This window comes from Sminthopsis crassicaudata, chromosome 2, assembly GCF_048593235.1.
Source record: "Sminthopsis crassicaudata isolate SCR6 chromosome 2, ASM4859323v1, whole genome shotgun sequence".
Taxonomy (NCBI): domain Eukaryota; kingdom Metazoa; phylum Chordata; class Mammalia; order Dasyuromorphia; family Dasyuridae; genus Sminthopsis; species Sminthopsis crassicaudata.
In genome coordinates this window covers 254,268,396-254,283,269 of record NC_133618.1, presented here as the reverse complement: position 1 = coordinate 254,283,269, position 14,874 = coordinate 254,268,396, and the positions used below count along the sequence as shown (strand labels likewise).

At 40.0% G+C, this 14,874-nt stretch overlaps 1 protein-coding gene across 3 annotated transcripts in view; it reads left to right on the top strand.

The window, feature by feature from the left end:
* Positions 1 to 11,029, top strand: part of EEF1A2 (eukaryotic translation elongation factor 1 alpha 2) — a 48,353-nt gene extending 37,324 nt beyond the window's left edge. For all 3 annotated transcript variants that reach the window (XM_074288851.1, XM_074288849.1, XM_074288850.1), the window contains exons 5-8: positions 3,443 to 3,593; positions 4,507 to 4,763; positions 7,703 to 7,937; positions 10,650 to 11,029. In XM_074288851.1, the coding sequence (XP_074144952.1) occupies positions 3,443 to 3,593; positions 4,507 to 4,763; positions 7,703 to 7,937; positions 10,650 to 10,777 (771 nt within the window). In that variant the 3' untranslated portion in view covers positions 10,778 to 11,029. The remainder of the gene's footprint in view (positions 1 to 3,442; positions 3,594 to 4,506; positions 4,764 to 7,702; positions 7,938 to 10,649) is intronic.
* The last annotated feature ends 3,845 nt before the right edge of the window (positions 11,030 to 14,874 follow it).

Below are 14,874 nucleotides of genomic sequence, written 5' to 3'. Positions count from 1 at the left end.
AGTTTGGTTTATCTTGGGAAGAAGTGACGTTGGAGGCATTTTGGGAACATTTTCCTTATCCAAGTCTCCACCCTCCCTCATCTGTGTTGCAGTTCTACTCTTATCACTGTTCTGATGAGGAAGGAAAGGAAATGTATCTGGAATAAAGGACAATCCAGATCCACGGAACTCAGAGAGGTCTTTTCATTTACATCTTTATAACCCCCTCTTTTAAAACCTCCCTTCTCCCCACTAGATAAGGAATAGTCCAGTTTTTGCGGCAATTACAGAGAGCTTCCTTTTCTTACTCTTGGTGAGGCAGGCAGCATCTCCATTCCCTGCTCTGCCTCCCTGCCCAACTGAGCCATCTGTCCTTAGGAGAGGGGAGTCTTTCCATAGGATAGGGAAGCCATAGATCAATCAAGGTGAAGGGCATCTCAGGGATCTACTGCAGCTCATCCCTGGCTGAGATCCCAGCCAGCAGCCTGGGCTGCTCAAAGAACACTAGGATAGAGGAGGAGATATCTGAGCATAACTTGGAGGTGGGAGGAGGGTAGAAATTCAGCTTGTTGCAGTAAGAAGTGATTGTGAGGAGCTTTTGAGTACATCTGTTGCCCAGGGCCTTAGAAACTGCTGGACTCATCAGGAAAGACAGGGACAGCATATATATGTGTATATGTGTGCATATGTATATGTGTCTGTGTGTGAACATAGGGGATGGAGTGAGGGAGGACTCGCTCCCAAGAACACAAGAATAAGCATACACATGCACTTGGGTGCTTCTGGGTTTGATCTTGCCTTTTTGATCAGAGCATCACTTCTTCAAGATTTCCAGAGACATTTAAATAATGTATCTTGGGGGCTGATGTTGAAAAGATGGATGAATAATAATTAGAATGAAAGAATGTTAGAAATAGAAGAAAAAGACCTTAGAGATCATATTTCATACACCCATACATGCACATATGTATATATTAAATATGTTTATTTTCTCCTCCTTTTCCTCCTTCTCTTCTTTCTCTCTCTCCCTTCATGTCTCCCTTTCTTTCTTTCTTTCTTTCTTTCTCTCTCATTCCTTCCCTTAATCACTCTTTTTCTCTTTCCCTCCTTCTTCTTTAATTTTACTCCCTCTTCTCTTCTTCTTTATCTCCCATCTTCTTCCTTCTCTCTTTCCTTTTTTCTTCTCCCTCTAATCTTCTCTCCTTGTCTTTTTTCTTCTTTCAATCCCTATCTCTCCTTCTCCTTCTCTCTCTTTCTCTCCCTCTCTTCTCTCCCTTGCTCTTGCTCCTCTCTCCCTTGCTCCCTTCCCTCTTTCCAATTCTTCATCTCTCACTTTTCTTCTTTCTATCTTTTTTTATCTCATTCTCCCTTCATCCCCCTTTGTGTTTCTGTCTCTCTCATATCCTTTTCTCTCTCTCTCTCTCTCTCTCTCTCTCTCTCTCTCTCTCTCTCTCTCTCTCTCTCTCTCTCTCTCTCTCTCTCTCCCCCTCCCGCCCTCCTTTCCTCCCTCCTTCTCTCTTCTGTTTCTCTTTGTCTCTGTTCCTTTCTGTCTCCCTGTCTTCTCTGTTTTAACATATATAATATAACAACAAAAATAATAAAAGTTTACATTTGTACACCAGGCATTGTATTTTACAAATCATTTGGTCCTAACAACAACTCTTCAAGGTGGTTGCTACTATTATCCCTATTTTACAGGTAAGGAAATTGAAGCAAGTAGAGATTAAGCTTCTGGCCCAAAGTCACACAATATCTGAGACTAGATTTGGACTCAGGCCTTTCTGACTCCAGAACCAGCTCTCTCTGCATTTAACCTTCTATCAGTGGATTTACTCATCTATGTTCCTCCTTACTTGAGTAAATCCCTGGGGAGTGGAGGAGGTTGTTGGGGACTGGGAAGGGAAGTGTTGGAGACTGATAAATGAGATATCGTATGATCTTTTCATCAGCACTCCTGGGCACAGATCAGGTGTGTAATACCTTGGGCCAGTAGAATACTTTCCTAAAAGAGTGCCCAGCTCTTTGAAGTGCCTGTAATCAGCTGAGTATAAAAGATGGAAAGACTCATGGTGTCTTGCTGTCCCTATTTTTCCAGGCCTCCAAAATAGGCCAGCAGGGTACTGTAAAGGTTTTGAAAGGCTGGAAAGCAAAGGTTTCCTTCATAGTTATTTCCTGAGAAGATGGGGAAGAGGAGGGACAGTTAAGAAAGAGAAGGACACAGGAAAGTATAGGAAAGGGAGGATGTATTGAAGCTCAGGCTGTCCTCATATTTGTCCCTTATGTATGTATGTATGTGTATATATATGCGTCTATATATGAACATGTGGTATGAACTGGGGAAGGACTCGCTTCTAAGATCACAAGAATAAGCATACACATGAACCTACCTGGGTGCTTCTGGGTTTGATCTTGCCTCATCACTTCTTCAAGATTATGTAGGAAGAGGGAAGGGAGAAAGGGATAGTGTAGTTAAGACTTTCACAGGAAATGCAAATACTTAAACTATGAAACATTTTTGAGTATTCAGTGTCTTCAAGAAATGGAAATGAAGCAAATTAAAATAAATAATTCAGCAATTAGCCATCTGCCATTGGGCTCAGCCTAAGAGGAGAAAAAAGAGATGAAAGAGAAAAAGATGGAAAAGCAGGAAGTAGAAAGTCCAGTGATCACTAGCATTTTCTTGGGCTTCTAAGGTTGAAGGAACTAAGATGCTCAAGCTGTTTTTCACTCCAACTACTTCCTTATTCTATTTTTACCATCTAGTCTTCCATATTTTTAAAATTTCTTCTGTCTCTTGTATTCTTCTCCCTGTGAACATATTATACATATGGAAAGAATCCTGGGTGTGGAGTCAAAAAATGTTCAGGCTTCAAATTCCAACCATGTCATGGTAAACAAATGGATAAATGGATGTGTGACCTTGAGAAAAGTTCTTTACATCTCAGTTTTCTTGTCTGCAAAATATGGTGATGTGAACTTAATCACTTCTAAGGTATCTTTCAATTCTAAATTATAAGCCTGTGATTTCTTCTATTCTATCTCAATTGTATTTGAATTCTGACTTTTCTACTTCCTAGTAGTGTCTTGGGTAAAGTATTCACCTTTACTTTCCTTGTGTATAAAATAGTTTGGACTAGCTGGTTTCTGAGTTTGAGCTCTAAATTTTATAAAATCTGTATCTATATGTTTCCTCATTTTAGCTAGAGGACAGAGCTAGGACATCTCTTGAGATAAGAGAATTCTTTATGCTTTTGAAGAGTAAGAAAAGCTGGCTGGTGAAGGAGCCCTTAGTAGCTGACCATAACATCCATGATTGAAGAGTATGCTTTCCCAGGATCCATAGCAAATGGATTCTGAGTGATTGGCCCACCCTGCACTTAGTAATGACTAGCTCAGCTTTTTCTTCATTTAATTCAGTTGGGCTCTTGCCCTGGTTCTCATTGCTGTCTTTTTTTCCTTACAGATGCCTTGGTTTAAGGGTTGGAAGGTGGAGCGTAAGGAAGGAAATGCCAGTGGTGTATCCCTGCTGGAAGCCTTGGATACTATCCTGCCCCCCACCCGCCCAACAGACAAACCCTTGCGCCTCCCACTTCAGGATGTCTACAAGATTGGAGGTAAGAATTCCAATCTCTTCTTTGCTGTTCTTTTTTCCTACTTAAACCTCATAGAGTACACTGTAAGATCCATGAGACAGAGAATGGGTTTATTGCACCCCTCTGCCTCCCAAGCACCATAAAGTTTTATACACAGTAGGCATTCATTAATTACATATATTATTAATAGATTAATGACATTGACTTAAGGAAAACCTAGAAAGGGCTAGAAGTGTAAAGATAAAAGTGCTCTGGACTCGGAATTTTGGTCTTGTCTTGACCACAATGAATGTATAATTCTTAGTCTGTTTTTCTATTTCCATCTTCCTGGCTATCTATTTTTCTTTTCTTTTCTTTTTTTTGTGTGTCTAGTTTCTGCTTTCTCCTAATTACTTCTTTTTATATTATGTATATTATATTACATATATGTTATATATACTTATATATTATATATACATGAACATATTACATATTTTTATATTTATATATGTTGAAATGTAGTCATATCAGTTCATTATTATCAACTCCAGCATTGTATAATGTATAGGGCATTAGACTTGGAATTAGGAAGATATGAATTTAAATACTTCTCCAAACACTTCATAGATGTATGATCCTGAGTAAGTCACTTAATCCTTATGTGCCTCAGTTTCCTCATCTGAAAAATAAGAGGGTTGGACTTGACCTTTAAGGTTCCTTCCTACTTTCCTCTGATTTAGAAGCCCTGTAGGGACAAGAGCAAAAAATGGGAGAGGAAGTCAGAGCTGTTGGCTGAAATGAAATCTTTGGATTATTGGTGGGATTCAATTATCCATGTCCCCACTATTGTCTTTGGCCCTGGGATCTTCCTTCAGAGTCATTGGGAACTTCTCCTTTTTCTAGATTATTTATGTCATGATTTCCCCCTTCTTTACTTCTTACTGTTTCTTCTCAGGTATTGGAACAGTGCCTGTGGGCCGAGTGGAGACAGGGATCCTTCGGCCAGGAATGGTGGTAACCTTTGCTCCTGTAAACATCACTACTGAGGTGAAGTCAGTGGAGATGCACCACGAGGCCCTGAGTGAGGCCCTTCCTGGAGACAACGTAGGATTCAATGTGAAGAACGTGTCTGTCAAGGACATCCGCCGTGGCAATGTCTGTGGTGACAGCAAGTCAGACCCTCCCCAGGAGGCTGCTCAATTCACCTCCCAGGTAAGTATAGCCTTCTTGCTCTGCATTAGAGTAGGCAGGAGATTATGGGAGAGGTGAGGAAGGAGGTTGAGTGTTGGAAAATGAGGTTGAGGGGACAGGAAGAGAGCAATTGGTGGGAGGAATGGAGTTAGAGGGCTGGGCTTATGACCTTTGGGAATGTTGGAGGATGGTCTCTCACCATTTACAAGTTGATTTTCTATTACCCTTTCTTCATTGATAGAATTTGTGACATGCCTTAACCTTAGTGAGTTCTCAGAAATCTAACTTAAAGAATAAATGACCCAGCTTGGGGCTTAGGGTGGGATACTGGAGAGTGAGGTATAGGCTGGTGACTCAACAAGATAAACTAATCTAAAGGTAGAGCTATGGGCCAGAAAGCTGGAAATCTGGAACCTTTTTTCTTTTGTGATCAATGCATGAGGTTGTTAGTATTATAGAATTTTAGAACTAGAGAAAGAAAGAATACCAGCAGTTCTGGGGACACCAAGATACAAAATAACACAGTCCTTACCCTCGGGGGACTTACATTCTCTTATAGAGTATGTGGTATATATTCAGGTAAGTACAATACAAGGGAAGATGTGGTTCGGTGAAAAAAGCTATTTTCTTTTATCTTTCTAATAATAGGTCTTTATTTTTTCAAAGTACATATAAAGATGGTTTTCAAATCATCCCTGAAAAGCCCTGTGCTCCAAATTTTTCTCCCCAACTTCCTTCTCCTCTAGACAGCAAGCAATCTAATGTAGGTTAAATATGTGCAATTCTTCTAAAAATATTTCCACATTTATCTTGCTGCCCAAGAAAAAAATCAGATCAAAAAGAAAAAAAATGAGAGAAAAAAATAAGCAAACAACAACAAAAAAGATGAAAATACTATGTTATGATCCTTATTTAGTCCCTATAGTCTTCTCTCTGGATACAGATGGCTCTCTCCATCACAAGTCTATTAGAATTGGCCTCAATCATTTCATTGTCGAAAAAAGCCATGTCTATCACAACTGATCATCACATAACCTCATTGTTGCCCTGTACAATATTCTTTTGGTCCTACTCATTTCACTTAACATCACTTAACTTCACTTAACATCAGGTCATGTAAGTCTCTCCAGACCTCTCTGAAATCATTCTGCTGATCATTTTTTATAGAACAATAATATCCCATTACATTCCTACATTGTAACTTATTCAGCCATTCCCCAACTGATGGGTGTTCACTCAGTTTCCAGATCTTTGCCACTATAAAGAGGGCTGCTAGTGAGATCAAGGAAGCATTCACAGAACAGGTGCTATTTGAAGTGAACCTAGAAATGAGAAGGAAGTACATTTAAGGCACCTGGGATTGCGAAGATTAATTCATAGAAGCAAAAGATGGCACATGGAGTTCAGGGAGGGCCAATAGTCCAACTTAACTGTAATCTGGAATATATAAAGGAAAGGAGTGTAATATGAATAAAATTTATATTTTATATTGCTGAAGCAATAAGGAGTTATTGAAGATAGATGATAGATAGATTAATATGTAGATACATAGACAGCTGGATGGGATGGATGGATTCTTTAGTTAATAGTTTTAGTGCTGAGCCTAAAGAAGGCCTTAGGAACATCTTGTGATCATAGAAGAGAAGCACTCAGCCAGGATCCTGCATTCCCTTCAAAATACTACAGCTAAATATTTGTGGGGCCAAAGGCCTGGGCTGGGGACTACCTGTTTTATTCTGCAGGAGCAGACACAAATTACTAGGCTACCACTGGAAATGGTTTCATTAAATTTCCTGAGGATAATTGGAATGACCATAATAATTTAATATACCACCCATTGTATCTAACTTGGAGATAGGCAGGGCTTTCAGATTTCCACAAACTATCCCTCTGGCCTGTAGTTGGAGGCTTCTTTCTCTAACCATTCAAGCCAGTAGTGGCTTCCTGTGGCCTGGCAGTGGAGGGAACTAACATTAAGCCATAGCTATATCTAGGAAGGGAACTGAATATGGTTGATTTAAGAAATGAAAGGTAAAAACACCCTCAGTTTACTCACCTGTTTGTCAGTGATGGAGCCCTTGTTGTGGGCTAGTGAAAGTGTGGTCCCTTCTAACAGGTTGGAGCAGGATTGAGATCAATTCAAGAACTGGTGATGTTGTCAGGAAATACGTGTTCTTTCAGAGATGAACACAGCCAACTTCTTTCAGAAGGCAGTGAGTAGTGTGCTTAAGGACTGGGACTTTCTTATCATACACAAGATTCTTTGAGGGCAAGTCTAAGCTTCTTCTATCTGGTTTAGGGCTTCCTAAGAGCTAGAGATGTTTTCCCATAGACCAAGAATTCTCTGATGGCGGTGCTATGCAACCAATGTTTCAATCAATCAACCTACAAGCATTTATTAAGCACCTACTACATGTTAGGCACTAGGGATGCAAGTACTAAGAATGAAACAATCTCTAATCAAAGGAGACACATCACAACTTTTTGGGGGCAGCTCAGTGGCACAGTGGTTAGACTATTGGACTTGGAATCAGGAAGGCTTGAATTCAAATCCAGTTTCAGATATTTATTGGCTTTGTAACCCTGGACAAATCAATTAACCTTGTCTGCCTTCCTTTCCCCATATGTAAATAGGAATAATAATAGCACTTATAGCCAAGGGTTATTATAAAGATCAAATAAGACAATATTTGTAGAACATTTTATAAACCTTAAAATGCTATATAACATTATTCTGATGTCGACACAACAAGTAAATATATACAGAATAAATTTAAAGGCAATAAATATTAACCAGTTAAATCCAAGGTAGCTTGGAGAAAGGGCACTAGCAATTGGGGGGATCAGGAAACATTTTCTGTGGAACATGGTACATGTTGAAGGAAGAGAGGGACCCTATGAGGTAGATTTGGGGGATACTTGTTCAGAAGCTGATCTCAGCCTCTTCTTATGTTCCTTAGGTCATCATTCTGAACCATCCAGGGCAGATCAGTGCCGGCTACTCGCCTGTCATTGACTGCCACACTGCCCACATTGCCTGCAAGTTTGCTGAGCTGAAAGAGAAAATTGATCGGCGCTCTGGCAAGAAGCTGGAAGATAACCCCAAATCCCTGAAATCTGGAGATGCCGCCATTGTGGAAATGATCCCTGGGAAGCCCATGTGTGTGGAGAGCTTCTCCCAGTATCCGCCCCTTGGTGAGAGACTGCTCAGCTTCTCTCTTCCATTCAACAGACATTGTATTAGGACATCTTGTCAGGAGTGACAGAAATAGAGAGATTATATTTATAACCAACTATTATCAATATCAGTGTTATAGGTAATTGTAAACAAGTAATTTCAAATAGCAGACCACCTCAATGTTAATTATAGTAGTTTAGGAGCATGTTGAAAGGTTTTCTTAGCATATATCTGTATCTTTATCTATCTGTATGTGTGTGCATATATATATATACACACATACATACACACATGTATATATATAGATATAGAAATATGTGTATTTAGGTATATATACATACACACAAAAATATATAGGTACAGATATGTATGTGTATGCATAGATATGTGTATGTATATATGTGTGTATTTTTTACATATATCTCTGTGTGTGTGTGTGTGTGTATGTTTGTGTGTTTCTAACTAGCTTGAACTCAAATAGTTCTTTTCAGTTGAACTTTTCTTAGACCATATCACTTGGCATATAGGGGCATTATTGGCTTTGTAACCCTGGACAAATCAATTAACCTTGTCTGCCTTCCTTTCCCCATATGTAAATAGGAATAATAATAGCACTTATAGCCAAGGGTTATTATAAAGATCAAATAAGACAATATTTGTAGAACATTTTATAAATCTTAAAATTCTATATAACATTATTCTAATGGGGACACAACTTGGAGCATCCTGATGGTTGGGAAAATTGACCAAAAACTAAAGATTTTCTGTGAATAATCCACAAAGATACTAATTTATGCACTGAGAAAAGGCTATATTTGGCAAGAGCCTTATTTTTGCCTATAGTTAACAGACTAAGTAGTAATGAAGGCAAAGAATGTCTGTGTGTGCTGGAGGTCAGAACTCTGAATTGTGCACACTAAGTTCTCTGCTTTACCAGTTGAAAGCATTTTAGAATGCTCTCGGATTTGAAAATAGAGGGCTTATCCCTTCGGGGTGAAGGGAGATCTCTTGGAAATCACGTCCTTTCTGGAATTTAGGACCTCTTGGCTAGACCCAAGGTTCTGATAGTGACCCTGAAAAGGGAGGAGGAAGATCAGTGACCAAAGTGAGCATAAATGATGCTAGTTTCCACAAAGATTGGATAGTTCTTGGACTTCTCCCGACCCCTAGTTTCTGGTTCTTTAGCCATTTTAAAGCTAATTACCAGGATTGATCCCATCCTACTGCAGATAGATGATTGTAGGTTGACGGACATCATGCCCAACTCAAGGATAGGACTCCTTGAAAGCACAATGAGACATATTCTTTTGGGAAATAAATCTGGTAAAGAACTTTAAGGAGATTCTGGCCCAGAAGCCCATGATATTCAGTCGACAATGGAACAGAAAGCATAGTGGATGGAAGGCTTCCCTTAGAGGAAGGAAAACATGAGATTAAGCCTTGCCTTTGTCACATACTGGGTGTGGGGTCATGAACAAATCACTTAACTTCTCATTTCTCTAGAAACTCTCTGATAGTATAAATTCACAGATAAGTTGCCAGTTTGTATTAGTGAATTTCCACAAGAGTTGTCAACCAAATATTGAAATATCAGGTGGAAAAAACCCAAACCAAATTTTTGTGTGGGTACCATGGTTAGGGCTGGGTAGTCCAAAGACCAATCCTTTCTCCCAAAACAAACAAAAAAGATAAAAACAAAACAGCTCTTTATTTCAAGAAGCTTATGTTCTATCAGAGGAATACAACATGTAAGCTAGAATATTTCAAGCTCATATTGGTCTGATGAACCAGAGATAGACACACTGTACTTGATTCCAGTAGAGATATTATTTTGGTTAGGGCTGGGTAGTCCAAAGACCAATCCTCTCCCCCAAAACAAACAAAAAAAGATAAAAACAAAACAAGAAGCTTATGTTCTATGAGGGGAATCCAACATGTAAGGTGGAATATTCCAAGCTCTTATTGGTCTGATGATGGACATACTGTACTTGATTCCATCTGAGATATTATTTTGGTTTTCTTTGGGATCAAAGGACAGCAATCAGAACCTGTTCAAACTACAACGAGGACTAAAGACTGGCAAAATCGCTATATTAAATTTGAGATGGAAGAAAATCTTGACAACAAGGGGATCAGAAAAGGTGGCAGAGGAGAAGGCTTTGAAAAAAGGGCCTAAAGTGAGGCAGCATGCTACAATGGAGCAAGCACTGATCCTGGAGTTGTTCTGTATAGGAAATAGGGAACTGATGATTTTTTAGCAAATGGATGGTCTAATCCGACCTGGGCCTTAAGAAGATTTTTTGAGCAGCTGTGGATGGTGGAATAAGAGGGCAGAGATGGGAGTAACACTTAGGAGGACATTAGACAAAAGGATAGGGATTAGATCTGTAAGTTTATTGATATAGGGGACTTCCAGGAGAGAAAAATCCCTCTGCTAATATAGGTCAACATCTTGTAACTTAGATTACCTAGAACACTGAGAAATTAATGCCCAGGGTCACTAGCTTTTCCTGCCTTGCAGGTCAGTTCTCTATTTCTATGCTGCTTCTCAGGAAGCTGTTACAGTCTATAAAAAGCAGACTATAAAAGTTTGGACAAGAAGTAGGAGATGAGAGCAGGGGCCCCGGCCTCTCAGGGACGGACCTGCTGGCTCACCTGTGGATGCAGGTGTGGATGGGGCCTGGTCTGGCCTTTCTCCCTCATTGCCTTGCTCTTTCCCGGTTTCACAGGTCGCTTCGCTGTGCGGGACATGAGGCAGACTGTGGCTGTTGGTGTCATCAAGAACGTCGAGAAGAAAAGTGGAGGGGCAGGCAAAGTGACCAAGTCTGCACAGAAGGCCCAGAAAGCTGGGAAATGAATTGTGGGCTCCCTGTGCATGGTGCAGAAGCCCTCCCCAGCTCCCAGAAGCTGCCATCTTCTCCCCCCTGAGGCGCATGTGTGCACATCCGCTTGTAAGAGTTTATATGTCAACGACTGGATGCTCATTATCAAGGTCCAGTGGAAATTCTTTAAAAGGAAAAGCACATCCCAGCGTTTGTGAAGCTTTACCATCCCAGCGTTTGTGAAGCTTAATGTTAATTTTACCAATAAACTGGTCTGACATCCACAATAGTGGCGGGCATGAGTGTATGTGTGTGTGTGTGTATATGCGTGTGTCTGGGTACACATGTATGTATGTGTCTGGGTGTGCATGGGTCTGGGGGGTCTGGGAGTGAGGCTCACTGATTCAGGGTTGAGTCTAGCTGCTGGGGAAATGGGTAGGAGCACACTCTTTCCGGTTGGTTCAGCCTGTAGCTGGAGGCCAAGTTTTGGGATTTTTCTTTCTCCTGAGTACCTTCTTCTTCCCTAGTACCTTCTGGGGAAGGAGGATTCCATCCTAGTTGTGAGGATAAACTACAAAAAGAGAACCAATTTGTGAGCTGGATGCAAACAGCACAGAGTGACATGGTGGGCAGCAGGGTGGTCTGGGAGTCAGGAAGACCCTCTCACATAGCAGCTGGGTAACTAAACCTCTCAGTGCCCCAGGAAGCTCTCTGAGAGGTGCAGAAGTTGTTGATCGATGTCAGTGTCAGTTCATTTCCATACTAGGAGATCCATATGTTATAAAATCCTGGGTTCAGATCAATACCCCTCCTCCCATACCTCTAGAGAAGACATTACTTGGTGTGAAAGTAAGTCCAGTAAGTTAGTTTGTACTGTTGAAGTCACCCGTCCTTGAAGTGCAGAGTCAGCTCACAACTTCATTATTCACATCCAAGGTGGAACTCCAAGAATGGGAACAAGGACTAATTATAACATCACACATTTAACTGGGCCTTTATACTTTCCTGGAGCCTCTTCTCATCCACTTTCTCAGCATTTCCTTGTAGCAGCTCACTGAAGTTGGCTCAGGTACTTTGTCCCTATTTTGAACATCATACAACAAGGCAGCGGCAGATCCAGGTTTGAACTCATGAGTCCCACCTTCTAGCCAGTTTACCTTAGTGATAGCCCTGTGATACCCTTTTACATGGTTAGAATTTGGAGCTTTGGTGGGCAGTTATATCTGCAGAAACCTAGTTCTCTAAGATGTCTTACTTGGTCCTGGTCTACTTTTCAAAAGTTTTAAGATTTTTATCTTGAAGAAATGAGAAGTTCTTGTTGCCAATGTCTGAATATATAGCACTTTTCTTAAGCCCAAATGGAACCAGAGAGAGACCACATACATGTTCCATTCTCAAGGCAGAAGTTAAGAGATTTGGGTTCCAAGAGAAATAAAATCATTGGGCTAGTAGAATACTCCATCATCCAAACAGAACTGAATCATAGCAATCATATACTTGGGGTAGGTGCTATTACACCTCTAGGTTTCCATTAAACAGGTTTCTCTTCACATTGTACTTACATGTCCCATATGTAGGGAAGATATCAATATTCAGGAATGGGGTTACTAAAGGGCACAGGAGAATGGTTGAAATGTCTCTGATCTTTTGGATTTTCATAATCAAGAGGGAAAGGGGACTGTCACCCTGACTTCCAAACCATTACTTAGTATACCTGTTGGATTCAGAATTCAAGATTGGATAAAGCTGACTTTGTATTCTCCTCATGGAAGTTTCTGTATTTGTGACAATAGATCTCCTTTGATGAAATGGCCATTTTAAGCTAAATACCTCAGTTGTACATGGATATTTGTCTTCCTTACAAAATCTCAGGGTCATATGCCTTAATGACCCAACTACCCTGTTGAGGATCAGCTTTCTGTGATTGTGGTCCTGACTAGCTGAATCCTTTCAGGCCTGGGAAGATGGACAGGTCATAGTTATGGAACTTATCCAAAGCAATTGAATGACTCAGAAATCTACTGGATGACTCAGAAATCTAATTAACTTTCTTGGATCAGAATTCAGCTTAAAGAAGGAAGATTAGCATACTAGTTTGTCAGGTCAGACCTGGAATAAAGAGAGCAGGATAAGACCAAAGAGTCATATAGTTTAGTGACTGTGGAATTAGTGAAGGAAGAAGGCTTGGGGTGGGTCAGAGCTGGCTGAGGAAATGCAATGTTGAGGCAAATAGAAGATTCTCAGAGGAGGTGGCATAAAATCAGCTAACCATCAAACAGCCCTGTTGTGTTAGTCTAGAGTCACTCGTTTAACTCCCCCTTCCACTGTCATCTTTCTTCTATGGAAGCTATATTCAGGCTCAGCTTTTTCTTAATTCTCCAGTAGAGAGAATGCTGAATTGAGAATCAGGACATCTAGTCTATTTCTATCTTAGTCCCACTAAAAGGAATCAGGTAAAGTGACTGGTCATCTTTTCAATTTTTCTATCTGGAATAGAGGTACTAGGGATCTTACAGTAAAATAGTAGCAATATATGACTTAAGAGAGCAGAGAATCTCCATAAATATACTAGGAAAACTCTAAAAATTCATCAGGAAGAACAAAGATAAAGAAAACTAAAGAGAAATGTCTTTACTATACAAGAAATCTTTTAGAAACCTGTAGAAGCTGAATGGAGATAAAACAGGTAAGTAGAAAAGATAGCTCACAAATAGGCCTGAGCAATCAAAGGATATTGAGGCAGACTGACTTACAGATGCTGCATTGCTCAGACAGTCCTTATCCAAAGCCACAATAGAAAACAGGGGCAATTCAGTAGTAATAGCTTAATAGTCAGCTTGCATCTCAGCCACAGCAGGAGGCAGGGAAAGACAAGCTTGCAGAGACCCCACACCTGAGCCACAGAAAGAGAAAGGACCAGTGCAGCACCTGAGGTCTTGTAAGAGCTCTATTGCCAGCACAATGAATAAAATCTGGTTGGGGTCTTTCAGGATCACATCAAAGGATGTGATCACATCACATCAATTCTGAGTCCAGGCTCCACAAAATGAAGATAAAAGACGGAGGACAAAATCTAGTTTGAGCTATCAGGAAACTGAGCCAAATCTAGGAATTTCCTGCAGAGGGTGGAGTCTATTCTTAGTTCCAAATCCATGACGATTGCCCATATATATACCATCCAAGAATATAAGAAGGAACAGAATCTTTCCAAATCACACAGTCCCAATCCAGAAACTGAGGCTTGAGATAAGAATAAATAGAAGAAAGCACAAATTGGAAATACTATGCATTGAGAGAAGTCTAAGAGGTAAATCCAGAAGGGCGTAATCCTGTAGCAAGTCCAAATAGACCTTTAGAATAAAGAATGAGTTGGCTTCAGACTGCGGGAGTACTTGGATGAAACAAAGCAAGAAATACAAAATATAATTTTAAGTGAAATGAGAGCTATGGAAGAAAATGAGGAGAACTCATATTTTAGACAAGAAGGTAATAAAACTTATTTCTTCAAAGGACTTTCTGAAAATCAGAATGTGCCAAATAGAAAACAATAAGCCATTAAGTATTAAAGCAAAATCACAAGGCTGAAAAAACTGAAATAGATGTATTAACTAACACTTGTGCCTTGATAAAGATGGTGTGAAAACGAGAAAATCAAATCTTTGGTCATGGAGTTTTTCAAGGCACATGCTAACTGTTTATAAACTCTGCCATAAGGTTTGAATTTAAATTTCTTGTGACAGTGATATGTTAAATTTCTTAGTCTTCTGGACCTGTCTTTTGTATTATAGATTATCGCAAGTGAGGATTAGCCATCTCTTAAAAACCACGCACAGGAAATGAACCTTTGGAAAGCTAAATATGACTTAGCACAGAATAACACTGATCGGAGCCAGAGGATCTAGATTGAAATCTTGACTCTACCTTTTACCCTTGGGCAAATTTCTTTATTTATTCCTTCAAGCCTTAGATTTCCTCACCGGTCAATTAATGGAGCTGAAAAAAGTTTCTTGCAGCTCTAAATCTGTGTATGAGTTGACATTTCCTAGGCCTTGCTTTTCAGATCAGGAGTTCTTAACCCTTTTTATGATCTCCATCTTTTGGGGAAGCCTATAGACCACTTTTCAGAAGAATG